Source organism: Oryx dammah, unplaced genomic scaffold, assembly GCF_014754425.2.
Source record: "Oryx dammah isolate SB20612 unplaced genomic scaffold, SCBI_Odam_1.1 HiC_scaffold_22, whole genome shotgun sequence".
NCBI classification, from domain to species: domain Eukaryota; kingdom Metazoa; phylum Chordata; class Mammalia; order Artiodactyla; family Bovidae; genus Oryx; species Oryx dammah.
This window is the reverse complement of record NW_024070206.1, coordinates 41,714,213-41,738,642: the sequence shown is the minus strand read 5'-3', so window position 1 is coordinate 41,738,642 and position 24,430 is coordinate 41,714,213. Positions and strand designations below refer to the sequence as shown.

At 39.3% G+C, this 24,430-nt stretch overlaps 1 protein-coding gene across 2 annotated transcripts in view; it reads right to left on the bottom strand.

Annotated features, from left to right (window-relative positions):
* The window catches only part of KIAA1328 (KIAA1328 ortholog), a 413,466-nt gene that overhangs the window by 71,968 nt on the left and 317,068 nt on the right, over nucleotides 1-24,430 (bottom strand). For both annotated transcript variants that reach the window (XM_040264880.1, XM_040264881.1), the window contains one exon: nucleotides 12,735-12,916. In XM_040264880.1, coding sequence (XP_040120814.1) covers nucleotides 12,735-12,916 — 182 coding nt within the window. The remainder of the gene's footprint in view (nucleotides 1-12,734; nucleotides 12,917-24,430) is intronic.

The window sequence follows — 24,430 nt, the reverse complement described above, 5'->3', positions numbered from 1 at the left end:
AAAAAGCAAAAAAAAAAAAAAAAAACCAAGTCATTCTGACTGGTGGGAGTTACTACCTCATTGCAATTTTTATTTGCATTTCTCTAATAATGAGTGATGTTGAGCATCTTTTCATGTATTTATTGGCCATATATATGTCTTCTTTGGAGAAATGTCTGTTTAGGTCTTCTGCCCATTTTTTTTATTGTTTTTCTGGTATTGATCTGGCTTGTATATTTTGGAAATTAATCCTTTGTCAGTTGCTTCATCTGTGATTATTTTCTCCCATTCTGAGTGCTGCCTTTTCATCTTGCTTAGTTTTCTTTGCTGTGCAAAAGCTTTTGAGTTTAATTAGACCCCATTTGCTTATTTATTTTTTTTTAATTTCCATTACTTTGGGAGGTGGGTCAAAGAGGATCTTTCTGCAATTGATGTCAAAGAGTGTACTGCCTAAGTTATCCTAGAAGAGTTTTACAGTTTCTAACCTTACATTTAGGTCTTTAATCCATTTTGAGATTATTTTTGTGTATGATGTTAGGAAGTGTTCTAATTTCACTCTGTTACATGTAGCTGTCCAGTTTCTCAGCACTTATTGAAGAGGTTGTCTTTTCTGCATTGTATATTTGTGTTTCCTTTATCTAAGATAAGGTGCCCATAGGTGTGTGGGTTTATCTCTGGGATTTCTATCTTGTTCCATTTGATCTATATTTTTGCTTTTGTGCTAGTACCATACTGTCTTGATTACTGTACTTTGTAATATAGTCTGAAATCAGGAAGATTGATTTCTCCAGCTCTGTTTTTCTTTCTCAAGATGGCTTTGGCTATTTGGGGTCTTTTGTGATTCCATACAAATTGTAAACTTTTTGGTTCAAGTTCTGAGAAAAATGCCATTGATAATTTGATAGGGATTGTGCTGAATCTGTAGATTGCTTTGGGTAGCACAGTCATTTCCACAATATTGATTCTTCCAATCCAGTAATATGGTATATCTCTCTCTCTATTTGTGTCATTCTTGATTTCATTGATCAGTGTCTTATAGTTTTCTGCATACAGGTGTTTTGTCTCCTTAGGTAGTTTTATTCCAAGGTATGTTATTCTTTTTGTTGCAATGGTGAACAGGATTGTTTCCTTATTTTCTCTTTCTGATTTTTCATTTTTAGTATATAGGAATGCAAGGGATTTCTGTATATTAACTTTATATACAGACTTAACTAAATTCATTGATTTGTTGTTATTGTTGTTCAGTCGCTAACTCGTGTCTGGCTTTTTATGATCCCATGGACTGCAGCATGCCAGAGTCCCCTGTCCTTCATTATCTCCCAGAGTTTGCTCAGATTCATGTCCACTGAATCAGTGATGCTATCTGACTATCTCATCTTCTGTTACCTGCATCTCCTTTTGCCTTCAATCTTTCCCAGCATCAGGGTCTTTTCCAACAAGTTGGTTCTTTGCACTAGCTGGGCAAAGTATTGGAGCTCTAGCTTCAGCACCAGTCCTTCCAATGAATATTCAGGGTTGATTTCCTTTAGGATTGACTGGTTTGATCTCCTTGCAGTCCAAGGGACTCTCAATAGTCTTGACCAGCACCACACTTCGAAAGCATCAATTCTTTGGTACTCGACCTTCTTTATGGTCCAACTCTCATATCTGTACATGACTACTGGAAAAAGCATAGCTTTGACTATTTGGACCTTTGTTGGAAAAGTGATGTCTTTGCTTTTTAATAGGCTGTCCAGGTTTTTCATAGGTTTTTTCCCAAGGAGCAAGAGTCTTTTAACCTCATGGCTGCAGTCACCATCTGCAGTGATTTTGGAGCCCAAGAAAATATAATCTGTCACTGCTTTCACTGTTTTCCCTTCAATTTGCCATGAAGTGATGGGACCAGATGCCATGATTGTAGTGTTTTAAATGTTGAGTTTTAAGCCAGCTTTTTCATTCTCCTCTTTCACCTTCATCAAGAGGCTCTTTAGTTCCTCTTCTCTTTCTGCCTTTAGAGTGGTATCATCTGTATATCTGAGGTTGCTGATATTTATCCTGGCAATCTTGATTCCAGCTGAGCTTTATCTAGTCTGGCATTTTGTATGCTGTACTCTGCATATAAGCTGTATAAACAGGGTGACAATACATAGCCTGGTTGTACTCCTTTCCTAACTTTGAACCAGTCTGTTGTTCCATGTCCAATTCTGTTGCTTCTTTACCTGCATACAGGTTTCTCAAGAGAGTTCAAGTGGTCTGGTATTCCCATATCTTTAAGAATTTTTCACAGTTTGTTGTGATCCACACAGTCAAAGGCTTTAGCATAGTCAAAAAGCAGAAGTAGATGTTTTTCTGGAATTCCCTTGCTTTTTCTATGATCCAATGGATGTTGGCAATTTGATCTCTTGCAACTGTTCAGTGTACAAATCTTGCAATCTTGGTTAAATTTATTGCTAGGTATTTTATTGTTTTGATGCTGTTATAAATGGAATTGTTTTCTTTCTCCTTTTCAGTAGTTCATCACTAGTATATACAAATACAACAGATTTTTGTGCTAAATTCTATTCTGAAACTCTGTTAAATTCATTTATTAGCTCTAACAGCTTTGGTGCAATTAGTTCTAGCAGTTTTTTCTTTTTTTTTTGCATTCTCTAGGATATTCTCTATATAAAACCATGTCATCTGCTAATGCAGTTTAAATTCTTCCTTTCCAATTTGAGTATGTTTTGTTTCTTTTTCTTACCTAATTTTTCTGTCTATGCCGTCTTAAAAAATAGAAAACTTCTAGTAACACGTTGAACAGAAGTGGCAAAAGTGGGAATACTTGGCTTGTTCTTGATCTTAGAGGGAAGTCTTTCACGACTGAATACGACATTAGTTGTGGGCTTTTCATAGATGTCCCTCATTATGTTGAAGAAGTTTCCTTCTACTCCTATTTTATGACTGTTTTTATCATGGAGTGTCAGATTTTGTCAAATGATTTTTCTCTGTTAACATGATCATATTTTTTATTTTTATTAAAATGGTATTTTTATTATGAAATACTTTTAATACGATAAACCACCTGTATGATGAATTCCTGGGCTAAATCCTATTTGATCATGATATATAATTCTTTTAATATGCTGCTGCAATCAGTTTGCTATTATTTTGTTGAGGATATTTTCATCCATATTCACAATGGATTTTGGTTTATAGTTTTCTTGTGATGTCTTTGACTTTGTTTTCAGAATAATGCTGATAAAATGATTCACTCATTTTAATGAGTGAATAAGTAAGTATTCCTTCCTCTGCTATATTTTTGGGAAGAGTCTGAAAAAGATTTGTCTTAATTCTTCTTTACTATTTGATACAATTCAGCAGTGAAGCCATCCAATTTTGAGCTTGCTTTTGTTGGGAGCTTTGTGATTACTGGTTTAATCTATTTGTAACAGGTTTATTCAGACGTTTTACATTTCTTAAGTCAGTTTTGGTACTTTGTGTATTTTTAGGAATGTGTCCATTTCACCTAGGTGGGTTGGCTTTTAGTTGTTTATTGTTTGTCTCAACTGTTTTAACCCCAGGTGGCAGTGATGTTTTCATTTGGCTTTCAATGTTTTCAAGGAATGTCCTACATACAGCTGCTTCTCTGTCTTGAAAAAGTTTACACGTAGGAAAAACAAAGGCGATCTCCATGTATCAGCCCTTTGGGAAATTCACAGACAGGATGAAACAGATAAACACAACTCCTTGAGAATAAGGTCTGCTTCCTCTGGGACCAGGTACTCACACCTGGAACTCGGCTGTCATATGTAAGACTGCTGCTACACTGTAGAGGGGAGTAGGGTGAGGATAAATTAAAACTTTGTAAAGTTTTCCTACCATGGTTCAGTGGCCTTTTTCCCAGTTAAGCATTTGCTTGGTTTCCATAAATCATTCACCATCTTCCAGAGCTTTGGTAATGTGGGTTCTGACAGTATGTGCCAGGTTTTTCAGTGTTTCTGTGGAGGGACAAGCTCCTGGAAGTCCCTGTGTTGCCATCTTGCTGACATGCTCCTGACTCATTCATGATGCTAGCATAACTCTAATACCAAAACCTGACAAGGTCATTACCCCAAAAAAAAAAAAAAGGACGTTATGCACCAGTATCTCCCAATCAGTGTAATTCATCAAGTTAACAGAATAAGGAAGAAAACACAAGATCATCTCAATAGGTGCAGAAAATAAAAAGACTTGATGAAATTCAACACTCATTACCATAAAGGCTCTCAGCAAATGAGGAGGAAACTTTCTTAACCTGATAAAGGGCATTTACAGAAAGCCTACATTTAAATCATACTTAATGGTGAAAGACAGTCTGCCTTCCCTGTGACACTGGGAATAAGGTATCAAGTCCACTTTTACCATTTTAATCTACATTGTTAGTAGAATCCTAGAGAGTACAGTGAAATAAGAAGTAAAAGGCATAAAAAGACTGGAAAGAGGGTAACTGTTATGGACTGAATTGTGCTTCCAGCCCCACCCCACCCCACCGCCCTCAGCAATTCAAATACAGAAGTCCTAAGCCCCAGTACAGCTCAGAATGCGACTATATTTGAAGACAGGGCCTTTAAAGAGGTATGTGCTATGTGCTTAGTCTCTCAGTCATGTCTGACTCTTTGTGACCCCCACGGACTGTAGCTCGCCAGGCTCCTCTGTCCATGGGGATTCTCTGGGCAAGAATACTGGAGTGGGTTGCCATGCCCTCCTCCAGGGGATCTTCCCAACCCAGGAATCAAACCCAGGTCTCCCACATTGCAGATGGATTCTTTACTCTCTGAGTCACCAGAAAAGCCCTTTTAAAGAGGTAATAAAGGTCAAATGGAGTTATATGGGTGGGCCATAATCCAGTAGGACTCTGTCCTTATAAGAAAAGGGAGACACACCAAGGATGCACATTCACAGCAAACAGGGCATGTGAGGACGCACTGAGAAGGCAGCCACGTGCAAACCAAGGAGAGAGGGCTCACGGGGAATGACTGGAAAGGAACACAAGGAAGTTTTCATGAATAATGGAAATGTGCTATTTCTTAACCATGTGGGTATATAGAAGTGTCAAGGTTTATCAAACTGTACTCTTCAGTCCTATGCAATTTTATTGTATAAAAATTAAATCTCAATTAGAATAAAAGAAATGGAAGAAAAACCCATAGTATTCTCAGCTTTCAAGCAGTGCTTTTTAAGACCCCTACTTCACTGACATCTCTGATATTACCAATCAATCAACATAAGGGCTTTGAAGGGACCAGCACATACACTTCTTAAACCACTAAATAAATCATTGTAGGCACTGAGGTCAAAGATCTCATTGATTACATCCTTGTTGTGGAAAAATAGGGCAAGGACACAGAAAAGAAAACATACACATACAGTTGACCTTTGAACAACATGGGGGTTAATCCAAGTATAACTTAGAGGTGGCCCTCCGTACAGGCAGTTCTTCCACATTTACAGATTCAATCAACCAAAGACTGTGTAGAATTGCAGTATTTACTACTGAAACAATTCCACATGTAAGGGGATTCTGGCAGCTCAACCCTGAGTAGTTTAAGGGTCAACTGTAATATATTAATTCATTAAACAAATACATTATGAGCACTACCATGTATTAAGCAACATTCAAGGAGACGTGGAAACAATGGTGAACATAAGGAGTGCTTATATTCTCTTGGGAAAAGACACAAAACATACATGATAAGTAAGTAAATTATATAGTATTTTGAGATACTTCTATCGCAGAGAATAGGCAATGTAGAGCCTCTGGCTTAAGAGACTATTCAATACATAGCAACTTCATCTCTGAATGTTGGTCTCTTGCGATTGAATTTCTTTTCTGAGTGGGCTAGGCAGGATGATTTAATATATGTGGTTAGGTTTATTCATAGTTCTGCAGTATGCTTGTCTTCTGTGTTCTGATGATCAAAGTATCAAGTTTTAACAAATCTGTTACCTCAGACTACTGGGAACCAGGAGTAAGATATTGTGGCATTCTTTCTAATGATTAGACATATAATAATAATGCTAATAATAAAATAAACATAAATAAATGCTCCTTAGGGGCAAGATGGAAATTGTTTCTGTACTTTAGATAATCCCACTTGCTTATTTTTTAAAATCAGGACCTCTATATTAATCTAACATGGATTGCAAAGAACACTTAGATCATTGCAAGCATGGGCTTACTTAGAGGGAGAACTAGGAACTTCAGAGATTATTCTTCACTTGGGATTATTCCTTCACTTCCAGTAAAAGAAAACTGTGTTTGGGAGTCTCTCAGGGAGTCTCAACCAGTGACAGCTGTTGTATATTATATAAACTAGAAAACTTGAGAGACAAAATGCAGGACATGGTCAGTATCATCAGGTAAATCCAACTTACTCTAGGTTCAGTTCAGTTCAGTTGCTCAGTCCTCTCCAACTCTTTGCAACACCATGGAATGTAGCACACCAGGCCTCCCTGTCTATCATCAACTCTCAGAGCTTGCTCAAACTCATGACCATTGAGTCAGTGATGCCATCCAACCATCTCATCCTCTGTTGTCCCCTTCTCTTCCTGCCTTAAATCTTTCCCAGCATCAGGGTCTTTTCCAAGGAGTCAGTTCTTTGTATCAGGTGGCCAAAGTATTGGAGTTTCAGCTTCAGCATCAGTCCTTCCAACGAACATTCAAGACTGATTTCCGTTAGGATGGACTGTTTGGGTCTTCTTGCAGTCCAAGGGCCTCTCAAGAGTCTTTTCCAACACACAGTTCAAAAGCATCAATTCTTTGGCACTCAGCTTTCTTTATAGTCCAAGTCTCACATCTGTACATGACTATAGGAAAAACCATAGCTTTGACTAGACGGACCTTTGTTGGCAAAGTAATGTATCTGATTTTAAATATGTTGTCCAGGTTTGTCACAGCTTTTCTTCCAAGGAGCAAGCATCTTTTTTTTTTTAATTTTTATTTTTACTTTATTTTGCTTTATAATACTATATTGGTTTTGCCATACATTGACATGAATCAGCCACGGGTGTACATCTGTGTATGAGTTCCCAATCCTGAACCCCCCTCCCACCACCCTCCCCATATCATCTCTCTGGATCATACCCGTGCACCAGCCCCAAGCATCCTGTATCCTGTATTGAACATAGACTGGCGATTCATTTCTTACATGATAGTATACATGTTTCAATGCCATTCTCCCAAATCATCCCACCCTCTCCCTCTCCCACAGAGTCCAAAAGTCCGTTCTATACATCTGTGTCTCTTTTGCTGTCTCACATAGATGGTTATCATTACCATCTTTCTAAATTCCATATATATGTGTTAGTATACTGTATTGGTGTTTTTCTTTCTGGCTTACTTCACTCTGTATAATTGGTTCCAGTTTCATCCACCTCATTAGAACTGATTCAAATGTATTCTTTTTAATGGCTGAGTAATACTCCATTGTGTATATGTACCACAGCTTTCTTATCCATTCGTCTGCTGATGGACATCTAGGTTGTTTCCATGTCCTGGCTATTATATACAGTGCTGCGATGAACACTGGGGTACACGTGTCTCTTTCAATTCTGGTTTCCTCAGTGTGTATGCCGAGCAGTGGGATTGCTGGGTCATATGGCAGTTCTATTTGCAATTTTTTAAGGAATCTCCACACTGTTCTCCATAGTGGCTGTACTAGTTTGCATTCCCACCAACAGTGTAAGAGGGTTCCCTTTTCTCCACCCCCTCTCCAGCATTTATTGCTTGTAGACTTTTGGATTGCAGCCATTCTGACTGGTGTGAAATGGTACCTTATTGTGGCTTTGATTTGCATTTCTCTGATAATGAGTGATGTTGAGCAACTTTTCATGTTGTCCAGGTTTGTCACATCTTTTCCTCCAAGGAGCAAGCATCTTTTAATTTTACGGCTGCAGTCACCATCTGCACTGATTTTGGAGCCTGCCAAAAATAAAGTCTGTCACTGTTTCCATTGTTTCCCATCTATTTGCCATGAAGTAAGTGAGGGGACTGGACGGCATGATCTTAGGTTTTAGAATGCTGAGTTTTAAGCCAGCTTTTTCACTCTCCTCTTTCACCTTCATCAAGAGGCTCTTTAGTTTCTCTTTACTTTCTGCCATGAGGGTGGTGTCTGTCATCTGCATATCTAAGGATACTGATATTCCTCCTGGCAATCTTGATTCCAGCTTGTGCTTCATCCAGCCTGGCATTTTGCATGATGTACTCTACATATATGTTAAATAAGCAGGGTGACAAAATACAGCCTTGATGTACCCCTTTCCCAATTCTGAGCCAGTCTATCGTTTAATGTCTGGTTCTAACTGTTGCTTCTTGACCTGCATACCAACTTCTCAGGAGGCAAGTAAAGTGTGCTGGTATTCCCATCTCTTGAAGAATTTTCCACAGTTGGTTGTGATCTACACAGTTAAAGGCTTTGGTGTAATCAATAAAGCAGAAGTAGATGTTTTTTTGGTATTCTCCTGATTTTTCAAACTGCCAGAACTGAGTCTGAGTGTCTCCTGTGGAGATATGGGTCAACAGTGGCCTGCCACAGGGGCAGGGGCTCTGGGTGCAGCTACCTGGGTCACACAGCCTGTGGCATAAGCCCTCTTGGAGGAGGTGGCCATTAACCCCACCATAGAGCCACCAAGCAGACAACCCACAAACTGCAGAACAATTATACCAAAGAAATTCTTGCACTATTAAGGAAGTTCTAGGACCTACAACAGATTTCCCAACCTGGGGATCTGGCAAAGGGACTGAGAATCTCCAGGGAATTTGACTTTGGAGGCCAGTGGGATTTGATTACAGAACTTACACAGGACTGGGGAAACAGACTCTTGGAGGGCACAAACAAAACGTTGTGCACAGCAGGACCAGCAGAAAGGAGCAGCGACCCCATAAGAGACTAAATGAGACTTGCCTGTGAGTGTCCAGGAGCCTCTGCGGGAGGCATGGGCCAGTGGTGGCCTGCTGCAGGGTCAGGGGCACTGAGTGAGGCAGTGGGCGCATGGGACTTTTGAAGGAGGGCACCATTATCTTCATTACCTCCACCATAGTTTGGTCTCAGGTCAAACAGGGAGGGAACACAGCCCTGCCCATCAACAGAAAATTGGATTAAAGATTTAGAATAAGACCCATTAGAACAAGACCCAGTTTCCTCCAGTCAGCCTCTCCCAACAGGAAGCGTCCATAAGCCTCTTATCCATATCAGTTAGAGGACATACAGAATGTAAATCACAGTCGCTCTAGGTTCAGTCTTTCTCAAACTCTCTCAAAGTGTTAAGGGGAGTGAGAAACTGATGACAGAGAAACAAACAGGAGCTAGCTGTAAATGCAGTACCTGGCTTTGGGATGGCTTTCCAGCCTGACTCAGGAATGGTAGTCAGTGACTGTTCAGGAAGGAGAGGGTCTGGGCAAGCTAGGAAAGAATAAGAACACTGCTCGGGAGGGAGGAAAAAAGAAGAGTGAAGAGTGGGTATTTTTAAACTTATGATTTTGGCTTAAAAGTTCTTTTTCTTAAATTATGATTTTTTTTAAAGTGGAAGATAATTGCTTTACAATATTGTGTTGGCCTCTGCCAGCTTAAAAGTTCTTGATTCAAGTTTGGATTTTCCTCAGTAAGTCTCCTTGTTCCACAGAGTTCAATAAAGGCAACTAAGAACGTTCCATGCATTGATGATTGAAAAACAATTTACATCTCAAGCATAATTCTGACAATAGTGTACTGTACTGATATTTTCACAATCACAAGGTTATTTCTGGAGATAAGAATCAGGCCTTTTTTTTTTTTTTAATGTGTTTGGTATTAATAAAGTTGACAGAATGGTGAGGCGGATAGAAGAGGTAAGGGAGTAAGAGACTGATAATAAAGATTAATGGTCCTGCAATAAATGTCCTATGTAGTACTTAATGATTAAAGGACAACAAAAGTAACAAAGGATATGAAACAGAAGAATAACATGTTTAAAAATTCAGACACGCTAAAGGGGGGAAAGCAATTAAGGAGATGCTAAACCAAGCAGTATAACTTAGGCAGTTAGTGTTAGGTCATTGGCCTTATGCTAAACGGGGTGTCTGATCCTGCTACAGCACACCTTGGGAGAGTCTGTCTCTCACTGCAAATGCCAGTGCAATAACCTTGCCCTGTACTGTGATCTATGTGTACCACCAGCCCTGCAACGAGCAGAACAGCTCCAAGGGGCAACTTCAGCTCCTCAGTGATCAGCTATACCATCATTTTGCTTTTCTCTCCATATTAGAATAAAAGAAGGGAAAAATACAAGACAGCATTTCTTGCGAGCAGAAGAAAAAGTTAATAATTGCTGTGAATAACTTGAAGCAGAACACTTTTAAAAAGATGAAAAATTTTCTATTTTTCTCACTATAATGCAATAAATCCTTCCCCATGACCCCTCAGAAAAGGGGGAAGGAAAAAAAGAGTAATGAAAAAAAAAAAAAAAACCATGAGTGAACTGTGCCTGGAAACTGCAGAATCGTAACAGCTTTCTCTTGGTTAAATTGATTGGTCTAGTAACATTATAAAATGACTATTAGGATTCATTGTGCACAACAGAAAGTGCTGAAATGTCAGCAGACTACACAGCAAAAAGTAATGGGTTCTGAATCCCGTTAGTCAAAAATGATTTTGTTTCAAATTAGAAATTGATTTTTTTTTTTTTGGTGGGGTGCGGTACGGCACAAGCCTTTTGTAGACTTCCGGCTTCTGTAGCTGGGCCTGGGAGAGATTAACCTCCACAGCAGGGCTGGCCTGATGACACCTTTCTCAAAGTGCCTTTTCAATTGCAGCTGTTTAATGTTGCTGTGGTCTCAGCCAATAACACAAGTTATTTGTCCCTTTGCTATTACACTAAATTTTTCTCATATTGCTATTTTATTTCAGTGCTGACACACATCACAAGTTTGTTATCAGTTTAACAGAAGACTATGTTGAGCCTTGCAGTGTAACCGCCACAGCGATTTTGACTGGTTCTCCACTCTCCAAAGTGCAGTGACTAAGAACAGAAGAAGCCAAAAGTAAGAATGTCCCATCTCTGAAGGACGACTAACAGACAAAGTAGACAAGACTCCATCTCAGATACAAAGTCTCCTCAGTTTCATTTCTGTTTCTGGTAGCAAAGTCTAAAAGGACAAGAGTTGTTCTAAATTGCCTAAAACAGTAGAGGTCTGCAGAACTTTTGTCCTATATCAAACGAAATATATACCTTTGCTCTTTTTTCAAATTGTGGATAGGCTCCCTTCTGAAACTTGGACTAATTACCTTCTTTTAATTATCTGGGAGAGGACTAAATGGTTTCTAGATTAATCATAATTAAAACCAAAAACGTGACAAAGCTGCCAGTTGATGAGGAAAGGCAGAGAGTAGTATACCTATAAGATCTCATAAAAGTAAAGTCTTAGTCGCTCAGTGGTGCCTGACTCTTTGCAACCCCATGGACTGCAGTTCTTCTGTCCATGAAATTCTCCAGACTAGAAGATTGGAGTGGGTTGCCATTTCCTTTTCCAGGGGATCTTCCCAACCTAGGGATTGAACCTGGGTCTTCTAAATTGCAAGTAGATTCTTTACCATCTGAGCCACCAGGGAAGCCCCAGGAAGATCTCATAAAGCACTGTCCAATTCTCAAATAAATAGATGTGAGAGTGACTTGAGAGATTATGAGAAATTGGTTGGTTAACACTAGCAGTGGACAGTGCTAGCTAGCCCAGTAAAAAGAGGTAAACAAGGAGGAAATCGAGGTTAATGGTTGTGAACTGGCAAGAAAGATGTCTGGGAAAGAGGAGTGAACAGAAGTGGGCTCTGAGACCTTTTGGGGCCCTTTGCTTTCTGCACATCTTCTGACCAATGAAGCTCAGACTTGTTCCATTCTGTCCCAGAGTCCTTCCTTTAATGATTCCAGGAGAGATTAAACCAAAAGCCTCTTCAGAAACAACTGGGATATGAAATTAAATTTAACTGCTTCACTTAATATTCCATATAGTTATTTATAACTGATTTCTCTTAAAATATCTACCACATATAAAATAGAAAGAATTACTGGTACTTCTAAGACTGCTAGGCAATACTTAGGAGGTTCTGTTTTAGCCACAATGACCTCTCTTCCACCCTCCTCATATTTCCAGTTAATTGAGGATTAATTGCAGTTGTTAGAGTTTACTTTCCCAGCAAATATGTATGTTCAATTTCTGGTCTTCTTTATTCATTTTAAGTATCATTTTGTGTCTATGACCATGCTAAAGCTGAAACTCCAATACTTTGGCCACCTCATGCGAAGAGTTGACTCATTGGAAAAGACCCTGATGCTGGGAGGGATTGGGGGCAGGAGAAGGGGACGACAGAGGATGAGATGGCTGGATGGCATCACCAACTCGATGGACATGAGTTTGAGTAAGCTCCGGGAGTTGGTGATGGACAGGGAGGCCTGGTGTGCTGCGATTCATGGGGTCGCAAAGAGTCGGACACGACTGAGCGACTGAACTGAACTGATGACCATATTTACTGCTGAATAATTCTTACAGTTAGCTGCTTGCAAAAAGAGGGACACATTAGATATTTCTCATGAGTATTCTAAGAGAACTGTTGATGCAATTCACTGATCCAGGAGACATGTTACCTGTGGCCTTGCAGGTGTATGTTGGTTTGTAACACGTTTAACTCTTGCTCCAGGGCTACAGGAAACCATCTGGAGTTGATGGCTAGCAACTACTAGCAACCTGGCCCCAAAGCTTCCCCTTTTGCTACTGCAGATGCTGAGCTCACCTCTTTGGGATCGACATGCGTCTTTCTTCTGACTGGTCCACAGGGCATCATCTTCCATTTGTGACTGAAATCCAACTGTCTTCTTATCCCTTCTACTTGCTCCACTGTTAGTGGAGCCTTGGCACTTTTTGCTGGACGGTGATGTTCCAAGTGTCCAGTCATCACACTCTGACTTCAATAAACTGAAAAGAATAAACATGAATGAGCTACAGAGAGCACAGAAGGGGGAATGGATCACAAAAAAAGGATATAAATTCAGCATGAGTTGAAATGCAATTCATGGCAGTAGAAACTTTTTCTTATTTTTTTATTGTTATATAATTTAAAAATTTTACTGAAGACCTGTTCTGTGTCCTGCCAAAACAATTCTGGAGTTGTGGTTTTTATCCTCAAAAGTTTATATTTGGAGTTGGGGAAATAAGCGTCAGACTCATGAAACTGCTAATAAAGCCACAGACTATGATGAAGAACCAGAGTATCTGTAGAAATAAAAAGTGTGCTAAAACAAGACTTGCATAACTAAAATGTTTCTGAGTACTAAAAATGAACATAAGGGATTAAAATATCACCAGTTTGCTTCAAAATGCATTTGTGTTTCTCGTTTTCGATTGTTATGGTATTTATTATGTACTCAGAGTATATGAGGAATAGTACTATGATACATGTGAGAGAACTGGTCTCTGTCCTCATATAATTTCGTTATAAAGTCAACAAGGCAAATATGGAGTAAAAGAAATTTTAATGAAAATAAACACACATGCATACTTTTTTCTCTCTTGTAAAATATGTTCCCAGCATTAGCACAATTCCTCTTGGAACATTTTACTTTTTAGAGAGAAATGTTATAATGATGCGCATCTTTTACTGTTCGACCAGTGCCTTCCTTCTAATTGAAGCTCATCACAATCTCGTGATACTTTCGTTTTGTCTTGCCCATGACCATAAACAATGTGAAAATTAAAATGAAGAAAAATAATTTATTCAAAGAGTAATATTCTAAAAACTAGAATATTTAAACTTCCCAGAAAGAGAGGCAATCTCTAGACTAGAACAAGCTGATGGAGTATTACTGGATCCATTACGAATCCCATGAGGCCCTTGACCAGGATTCAAATCACATAAACCTGTAAGAGTCACTGGGCTTGTTTTGTGTGGATCAGAAATTTTAGTAATGTTTGCTCACATCATAATTTATTAATAAAAGTCAATACATTATATAGCTTTATGTTCAGAGTGGTATGAAGAAACTAAAACTGTTAGCAGTATGGTTTTATATGGGCATAAAGCAGTGTATTAAATTTAGGAGCTTACATTTTTTTTTACCAGAACCCAAGGGTCACTTTTCCTTATTGACCTGACAATGGACGTGTATCTTAGCTCATAAAATTTCTTTTCATGTGGCAGGAAGATAGGGAGAATAAAACTACATCATTGTGAATGTAAGATAAATTTACCTCAACCCAGAAGTCCCAAATCCTGGCAAATTCAACAACTACATCTCTACTTGTTCTTACAGAAAAGTTAACATCACCAAGACTACTGGATTCCCCCAAGTCATACATTCTCAGGTCACTCAAGCTCCCAATACTAGCCAGTGTTGATTATTCCCAATACGGAATCCTCCCTTCCATTTTACACAGAGGTTTGTCTGTACCTTGATTCCAAATCCCATCCTAGGAACCTGGATTCTAACTTCTCTGAAATAAAGATGATTATATAAAAATTTTCCTCTTTCATTTGCATTTACTTCCAAATTTACCCATCTACTATTCTTCTATTAACATCTCTGAAGAGGGGGCTTCCCTGGTGGTTCAGTGGTAAAGAATTTGCCTGTCAATGCAGGAGACACAGGTTTGATTCCTGATCCTGGAAGATTCCACATGCCGTGGAGCAACTAAGCCCGAGCACCACAACTCCTGAGCCTATGCTCTGCAACGAAAAGCCACTGCATTGAGAAACCTGTGTGCCACAACCAGACAGGAGTGCCTGCTTGTCACAACTAGAGAAAAGCCTGTGCAGCAGTGAAGACCCAGCACAGCCAAAAATAAACATAGAATTATAAAAAAAAAACCCTCAAAAGAAAATCATACCTTTCTCTCATACTCTTGGTACCATTTGACCCATGCCCTCTGTGACTACAGCCTGCCAGTCATCTCCCTTTTTTAAAAAAATCACTTACAAACTTCTCTGTGCTTTCCCAGGATTACAAATAAGACCGGATGTTTCCTTAAAAATCAAAACCTAAACCTAAATCCCAAAACTGTTCCCTTAAGTGGGAAAGTTATAATAATACTCAGTGTTAGAGAAAGCATGGGCACGAGAAACTGCAAATTGGGATAACCCTTTGGTGAGTGATTTGTCACTACAAGATAAAAGTGCACCTACCCTCTTACAACTGTACTTTTAAGAAGTTACCCCACAGAATTACATAAACAACAGTGGAATTAGAAAAATTTCTCACTCTATATACAAAAACTCCTAGAAGAAAACAAGCAGAACGATCTTTGACCTAAATTGTAGCAATATTTTTTTTGGATCTGTCTCTTAAGCAAAGAAAATAAAAACAAAAATAAGAAAGTGGGACCTAATTAAACTTATCCCTGGAGAAGGAAATGGCAACCCACTCCAGTATTCTTGCTTGCCCATGGACAGAGGAGCCTGATGGGCTACAGTCCATGGGGTTGCAAAAGAGTCAGACATGACTTAGTGACTAAACAACAACAGCAGTTAAACTTAAAAGCTTTTGTATAGCAAAAGAAACCACTGAAGAAACAAAAGACAACCCACCAAATGGGAGAAAGTTGGTGGGAATATAATCATTATTTTACAAATAACTTGGGCTTCCCTTGTGGCTCAGAATCCGCCTGCAATGCAGGAGACCTGGGTTCGATCCCTGGGTTGGGAAGATCTCCTGGAGAAGGGAAAGGCTACCCGTTCCAGTATTCTGGCCTGGAGAATTCCATGGACTCTATAGTCCATGGGGTCGCAAAGACTTGGACATGACTGAGTGACTTTCACTTCAGTTCACTTTTAGATGAACATAATCTATAACAATTTTGAATCATTATGTCACACAGCTGAACTAATACAATATTGTAAATCAACTAAACCTCAATTAAAAATTAAATGAAAAAAAAAAGAATGAAGTAGTTCTCTACACCACTGTGAATAAACTTCATGACATAGTATACAGTTAGAAAAAAGCAATTTCCAATAAGAGAAGGTATACTGTGATCTCATTTTTGTAAAAAAATATACAAAAATATTTTTTAAGTTCTGGATGGATAAATAACAAACCAGAGAAGTAGAAATAGAGTTACCAAGGGAAAGATTTCTATAATTTATATTTTTCTGAATACTTAAATTTCTTAAAAAATACATATACATTTGTAATTATAAAGCAAAAACTTTCACAATCACCTTTGTATTACTATAATTTCTCTCTTTCTTTGTCAAGCTTCTAGAGAACAATTTTAATAGACATGCCTACTAAAGCTATATTTCAGAGAACAAGTCTAGTGGCATTTTCTCTTTGAAACATCTTACTTGTTACAAGACCACACTGTCATGTGACTTCTGACAACTGACTCCTTTCTTAAAATTTATTTCCCTTGGAGTTCATGACATACATCTTGATTGGTTTTCTAGTTCTAGGAGGCTGTTGCTCATTTCTTTTATTGGGAACACTTCTACTACCCTCTCTGAAATGCAGACATCCCTGATGATTCTGTCCTTGTCTTTTTTCTCTTCCCTCTTGGTACTTTCTGAGCGATCCTTGCCACATCATCATATCTTCCCTCAATTACGACTTATAAATAGATTCACCTCGCCCACAATGTTCTCCAAAACTGTTGACCTGTTCAAGAATCTGCCAAAAAACTGTGAAGGGATGTCTTTTCCTACCTTTCCAAAAACCAACTCATGCTAAAGCAATAAATAATCTTTATATTGAAACTAGTTCCTCTCTGTTTCCATTCTCATTTAATGTATCACCATCCTCCTTGTTACTAAGATGAAAAACCTCAGCTGTTTCAAATTCTGCTTTCCTTATTCCTCTTCAATAAATTGCCAAGTCATTCATTTATATATTTGTCAGATATTTATTGAGGACATACTCATATATGCAATGGGGCTAGGGCTGGCATTTATGGAAAACAAACATTTACTGAAGACTTGTTCTGTGCTAGGTGTTGGGGGCACAAACACGGGCAAGACTGGGATCCTGTTCTCAGAGTGATTTTATTGGTGTAGACAGACATGAAGACATATGCTTTTTTCGGGGGGAGGTCATGCTGTGCAGCACGCACAACTTTCCCAACCAGAGAACAAACCCATGCCCCCTGCATTGGAAGTATGGGGTCTTAACTACTGGACTGATGGGGAAATGCAAAACAGATAATTTTTAATATGATATGATACATGCTATGATTCAGGAATATGCATGCTATTTGTTGTTGTTGTTGCTCAGTCACCCAGTTGCGTGACCCCATGAGACCCCATGGACTGCAGCATACTAGGCCTAACCATCTTCCGGAGTTTGCCCAAGTTCATGCTCATTGCATCACTGATGTCATCTTGGCATCTCATCCTCTGATGCCCTCTTCTCCTTCTGTCCTCAATCTTTCCCATCATCAGGGACTTTTCCAATGAGTCATCTGTTTGCATCAGATGACCAAAATACTGGAGCTTCAGCTTCAGCATCAGTCCTTCCAGTGAATATTCACAGTTGAGCTCTCTGAAGATGGACTGCTTTGATCTCCTTGCTGTCCAAGAGACTTTCAGGAGTCTTCTCCAGCACCATAGTTTGAAGGTATCAATTCTTTGGTGATGCCTTCTTTTTGGTCCAGCTTTCACAGTTGTATGTGACCAATGGGAAGACTGCAGCCTTGACTATACGCACCTTTGTTGACAGAGTAATGTCTCTGCTCTTCAACACACTGTCTAGGTTTGTCATCACTTTCCTGCCAAGAAGCAACTGTCTTCTGATTTCATGGCTGCAGTCACCATTTGCAGTGATTTTGGACCCCAAGAAGAGGAAATCTGTCACTACTTTCACCTTTTCTCCTTCTTGGCCAAGAGGAGCAACCCCGCTGCCAAGGAGCAGTGGCTGTGCGGGCACAGGAGGGCCTAGATGAGCTACTCCATGTTCAAGGTCAGGAGGGGCAGCAGTGAGCAAATACCCCTCATCCAAGGTAAAGAGCAGCAGCTGCTCTTTGCTGGAGCAGCCGAGAAGAGATACCCCAAGTCCAAGGTAAGAGAAACCCAAGTAAGACGGTAGGTGTTGCAAGAGGGCATCAGAGGGCAGACACACTGAAACCATACTCACAGAAAACTAGTCAATCTAATCACACTAGGACCACAGCCTTGTCTAACTCAATGAAACTAAGCCATGCCCTGTGGGGCCACCCAAGACGGATGGGTCATGGTGGAGAGGTCTGATAGAATGCGGTCCACTGGAGAAGGGAATGGCAAACCACTTCAGTATTCTTGCCTTGAGAACCCCATGAACAGTATGAAAAGGCAAAATGATAGGATACTAAAAGGGGAACTCCCCAGGTCAGTAGGTGCCCAATATGCTACTGGAGACCAGTGGAGAAATAACTCCAGAAAGAATGAAGGGATGGAGCCAAAGCAAAAACAATGCCCAGTTGTGGATGTGACTGGTGACAGAAGCAAGGTCTGATGCTATAAAGAGCAATATTGCATAGGAACTTGGAATGTTAGGTCCATTAATCAAGGCAAATTGGAAGTGGTCAAACAGGAGATGGCAAGAGTGAACGTCAACATTCTAGCAATCAGCGAACTAAAATGGACTGGAATGGGTGAATTTAACTCAGATGACCATTATATCTACTATTGCGGGCAGGAATCCCTTGGAAGAAATGGAGTAGCCATCATAGTCAACAAAAGAGTCTGAAATGCAGTACTTGGATGCAGTCTCAAAAATGACAGAATGATCTCTGTTCGTTTCCAAGGCAAACCATCCAGTATCACAGTAATCCAAGTCTATGCCCCAACCAGTAAGGCAGAAGAAGCTGAAGTTGAACGGTTCTATGAAGACCTATTAGACCTTTTAGAACTGACACCCAAAAAAGATGTCCTTCTCATTACAGGGGACTGGAATGCAAAAGCAGGAAGTCAAGAAACACCTGGAGTAACAGGCAAATTTGGCCTTGGAATACAGAATGAAGCAGGGCAAAGGCTAATAGAGTATTGCCAACAGAACGCACTGGTCATAGCAGACACCTTCTTCCAACAATACAAAGAAGACTCTACACGTGGACATCACCAGATGGTCAACACCGAAATCAGATTGATTATATTCTTTGCAGCCAAAGATGGAGAAGCTCTATACAGTCAGCAAAAACAAGACCAGGAGCTGACTGTGACTCAGATCATGAGCTCCTTATTTGCCAAATTCAGACTGAAATTGAAGAAAGTAGGGAAAACCACTAGACCATTCAGGTATGACCTAAATTAAATCCCTTATGATTATACAGTGGGAGTGAGAAATAGATTTAAGGGACTAGATCTCGTAGATAGAGTGCCTGATGAACTATGGACGGAGGTTCGTGACATTGTACAGGAGACAGGGATCAAGACCATCCCCATGGAAAAGAAACGCAAAAAAGCAAAATAGCTGTCTGGGGAGGCCTTACAAATAGCAGTGAAAAGAAGAGAAGCGAAAAGCAAAGGAGAAAAGGAAAGATATAAGTATCTAAATGCAGAGTTCCAAAGAATAGCAAGGAGAGATAAGAAAGCCTTCCTCAGTGATCAGTGCAAAGAAATAGAGGAAAACAACAGAATGGGAAAGACTAGAGATCTCTTCAAGAAAATTAGAGATACAAAGGGAACATGTCATACAAAGATGGGCTCGATAAAGGACAGAAATGGTATGGACCTAACAGAAGCAGAAGATATTAAGAAGAGGTGGCAAGAATACACAGAACTGTACAAAAAAGATCTTCATGACTCAGATAATCACGATGGTGTGATCACTCAACTAGAGCCAGACATCCTGGAATGTGAAGTCAAGTGGGCCGTAGAAAGCATCACTACGAACAAAGCTAGTGGAGGTGATGGAATTCCAGTTCAGCTATTTTAAATCCTGAAAGATGATGCTGTGAAAGTGCTGCACTCAGTTTGCCAGCAAATTTGGAAAAGTCAGCAGTGGCCACAGGACTGGAAAAGGTCAGTTTTCATTCCAATCCCAAAGAAAGGCAATGCCAAAGAATGCTCAAACTACCACACAATTGCATTCATCTCACATGCTAGTAAAGTAATGCTCAAAATTCTCGAAGCCAGGCTTCAGCAATACGTGAACCATGAACTTCCAGATGTTCAAGCTGGTTTTAGAAAAGGCAGAGGAACCAGAGATCAAATTGCCAACATCTGCTGGATCATCGAAAAAGCAAGAGAGTTCCAGAAAAACATCTATTTCTGCTTTATTGACTATGCCAAAGCCTTTGACTGTGTGGATCACAATAAACTGTGGAAAATTCTGAAAGAGATGGAAATAGCAGACCACCTGACCTGCCTCTTGAGAAACCTATATGCAGGTCAGGAAGCAACAGTTAGAACTGGACATGGAACAACAGACTGGTTCCAAATAGGAAAAGGAGTACATCAAGGCTGTATATTGTCACCCTGCTTATTTAACTTATATGCAGAGTACATCATGAGAAACGCTGGACTGGAAGAAGCAGAAGCTGGAATCAAGACTGCCAGAAGAAATATCAATAACCTCCGATATGCAGACGACACCACCCTTATGGCAGAAAGTGAAGAGGAGCTAAAAAGCCTCTTGATGAGAGTGAAAGAGGAGAGTGAAAAAGTTGGCTTAAAGCTCAACATTCAGAAAATGAAGATCATGGCATCTGGTCCCATCACTTCATAGGAAATAGACGGGGAAACAGTGGAAACAGTGGCAGACTTTATTTCGGGGGGCTCCAAAATCACTGCAGATGGTGACTGCAGCCATGAAATTAAAAGACACTTACTCCTTTGAAGAAAAGTTATGACCAACCTAGATAGCATATTGCAAAGCAGAGACATTACTTTGCCAACAACGGTCCGTCTAGTAAAGGCTATGGTTTTTCCAGTGGTCATGTATGGATGTGAGAGTTGGGACTGTGAAGAAAGCTGAGCGCAGAAGAACTGATGCTTTTGAACTGTGGTGTTGGAGAAGACTCTTGAGAGTCCTTTGGACTGCAAGGAGATCCAACTAGTCCATTCTAAAGGAGATCAGCCCTGGTGTTCTTTGGAAGGAATGATGCTAAAGCTGAGACTCCAGTACTTTGACCACCTCATGCGAAGAGTTGACTCATTGGAAAAGACTCTGATGCTGGGAGGGATTGGGGGTAGGAGGAGAAGGGGACGACAGAGGATGAGATGGCTGGATGGCATCATTGACTCGATGGACGTGAGTCTGAATGAACTCCGGGAGTTGGTGATGGACAGGGAGGCCTGGCGTGCTGCCATTCATGGGGTCACAAAGAGTCGGACACGACTGAGCGACTGAACTAAACTGAGCTGTAATATATATGACAATAATATCACAAAGAATGGAGAGGTAAATATATAATATAAAAGTTCTTTAGTCTACATAAAATGACACAATGTTAGTATTATATAGACTTTAATAAGTTAGGAAAGCATATTATAATCCCTATAGAAGTCACTAAAAGAAATCAAAGAGCTATAGCTAATGAAATAATAGAGAAATTGTTTAAAAATTAAAAAAGATTACTATTCTTCGTTTCTCCTCCCCAAAAAAGTAGAAAAGGAAAAACAGAGGAACAGAGAATAGATATGATTAGCAGGATAGAAATCCAATAGTATCAATAACTAAAGTGAATTAAACATTCACATCAAATAGAAGGAAGATTGTTAGGCTACAGAAAAATGCAAAGCCCAAACCACATATTGTTTACAAGAATCACACTTTAAGTGTATAAGGGTAAATAGGGTGACACAGAGGATGGAAGGAGGTAAGCCAAGCAAACAGTACACATGGAAGGCTAGAGTGGTTGTAGGATCTCAAATAAAGTAGATGTTAAGAAAAAGAGTAGAACCAAATATAAGAGAAATATTTCATCATCAAAATATTTCATCATGATTAAAGGGGGCAAATCGTCAGACAAACGTAACATTCTCAAGTAATATGCATTATCTAAAGCAGTTTCAAAACACACATAGAAAACTCATAAGAGAAAGGAAAAGATAGAGAAATGCACCATTATACTTAGAGATTTTAACATCTCCTTGTTATCAACTGATAGAAACAAGAAGACAAAAATTTAGTAGGCTATAGAAGATCTGAATAACATTACTCATCAATTTAACTTTCATGTATAGAACATTATAACTCAATAGCAGAATATAAATGTTTAAAGGTACACTTGGAATATTGACCAAGGCAAATCAGATGTTGAGTCATAAAATAAAATTTAATAAATTTCAAAAGGATAAGCACCTATAGAATATGTAACCACAATGGAGCTAAATTAAAACCAAAATAGAAGATATCTAGAAAAGTATGAAGTATTTGGAAGTTTTCTAACATACTCCAAATAACTCATGGGCCAAAAATTCACAAGAGAAATTAATATGCATTTTGAAATACATGACAACAAAAATATAACCTATTAAGATTTGAGGGATACAGAAGATAAGTGCTTAAATCCTTTTTCTAGAAAAGAAGAAAAGTTTAAAGTCAGTGACATAATGGGACTTTCCTCGTGATCCAGTGGTTAAGAGTTCATGCCCCCAAAGCAGAGGGATGGGTTCGATCCCTGATCAGGGAACTAAGATTCTGCATGTCACAAAGCATGGCCAAACAAAAAAAGTCAGTGATATACTATTCCATTTTACACAGCTAGAAAAATAAGAGCAAACTAGATACAAGGCAAGTAGAAAAAAGGAAACAATGAAGAGTAGAACTCCATGAAATACACAATAATAAAAACATAAAAGCTAGCCCTTTGAAAGTTATAATAAAACTGATAAACTCCTAATCCAAGACAAACTAAGAAAAAGAAAAAACTTATGAATATCATCAATCAGAGAGGGGATATCACTGTAGATGGTACAGATAGTAAAAGAATATTAAGGCTATCTCATGAACAACTTTATGCCACCATATTCAATAATTAAGATGAAATGAAATGCACATATCTCTTGAAAGAAACAACTTGTTAAAACTGACTCAAGAAGAAACAGGAAATATATGAATACCCTCATATCTATTAAAATAATTGAATTCATAATCAAAACATCCCTACAAAGAAAACTGATCAGATGACTGGTATCTTTTATCATATTTAAGGAAGAAATATTATTAATTTTGTACAAGCTTTCAGTAACTAAAAGAGGAGGGACCTCTTCTCAACTCATTTCATATTACTATGGGATACCAAAAGCTCATTAAATTATTACAATAAAGTAATATTACAAATGAACAGAGATCATTCTGTTGTTTTTGAGATTGCATCCAAGTACTGCATTTCTGATTCTTTTGTTGACCATGATGGCTCCTCCATTTCTTCTAAGGGATTCCTGCCCTCAGTAGTAGATATAATGGTCATCTGAGTTAAATTCACTCATTCCAGTCCATTTTAGTTCACTGATTCCTAGAATGTCGACGTTCACTCTTGCCATCTCCTGTTTGACCACTTCCAATTTGCCTTGTCCATGGACCTGACATTCCAAGTTCCTATGCAATATTGCTCTTTACAGCAGTATTTACAGCAATCAGACCTTGCTTCTATCACCAGTCACATCCACAGCTGCGTATTGTTTTTGCTTTGGCTCCATCCCTTCATTCTTTCTGGAGTTATTTCTCCACTGGTCTCCAGTAGCATATTGGGCACCTACTGACTTGGGGAGTTCCTCTTTCAGTATCCTATCATTTTGCCTTTTCACACTGTTCATGGGGTTCTCAAGGCAAGAATACTGAAGTGGTTTGCCATTCCCTTCTCCAGTGGACCACATTCTGTCAGATCTCTCCACCATGACCCACCCGTCTTGGGTGGCCCCACAGGGCATGGCTTAGTTTCATTGAGTTAGACAAGGCTGTGGTCCATGTGATTAGATCGACTATAGTTTTCTGTACATCATGAGAAACGCTGGGCTAGAAGAAGCACAAGCTGGAATCATGATTGCAGGGAGAAATATCAGGCACCTCAGATATGCAAATGACACCACCCTTACGGTAGAAAGTGAAGAGGAGCTAAAAAGCCTCTTGATGAGAGTGAAAGAGGAGAGTGAAAAAGTTGGCTTAATGCTCAACATTCAGAAAACGAAGATCATGGCATCTGGTCCCATCACTTCATGGGAAATAGATGGGGAAACAGGGGAAACAGTGGCAGACTTTATTTTTGGGGGCTTCAAAATCACTGCAGATGTGACTGCAGCCATGAAATTAAAAGATGCTTACTCCTTGGAAGAAAAGTTATGACCAACCTAGATAGCATATTCAAAAGCAGAGACATTACTTTGCCAACAAAGGTCCGTCTAGTCAAGGGTGCGGTTTTTCCAGTGGTCATGTATGGATGTGAGAGTTGGACTGTGAAGAAGGCTGAGCGGCAAAGAATTGATGCTTTTGAACTGTGGTGTTGGAGAAGACTCTTGAGAGTCCCTTGGACTGCAAGGAGATCTAACTAGGTCCATTCTAAAGGAGATCAGCCCTGGGTGTT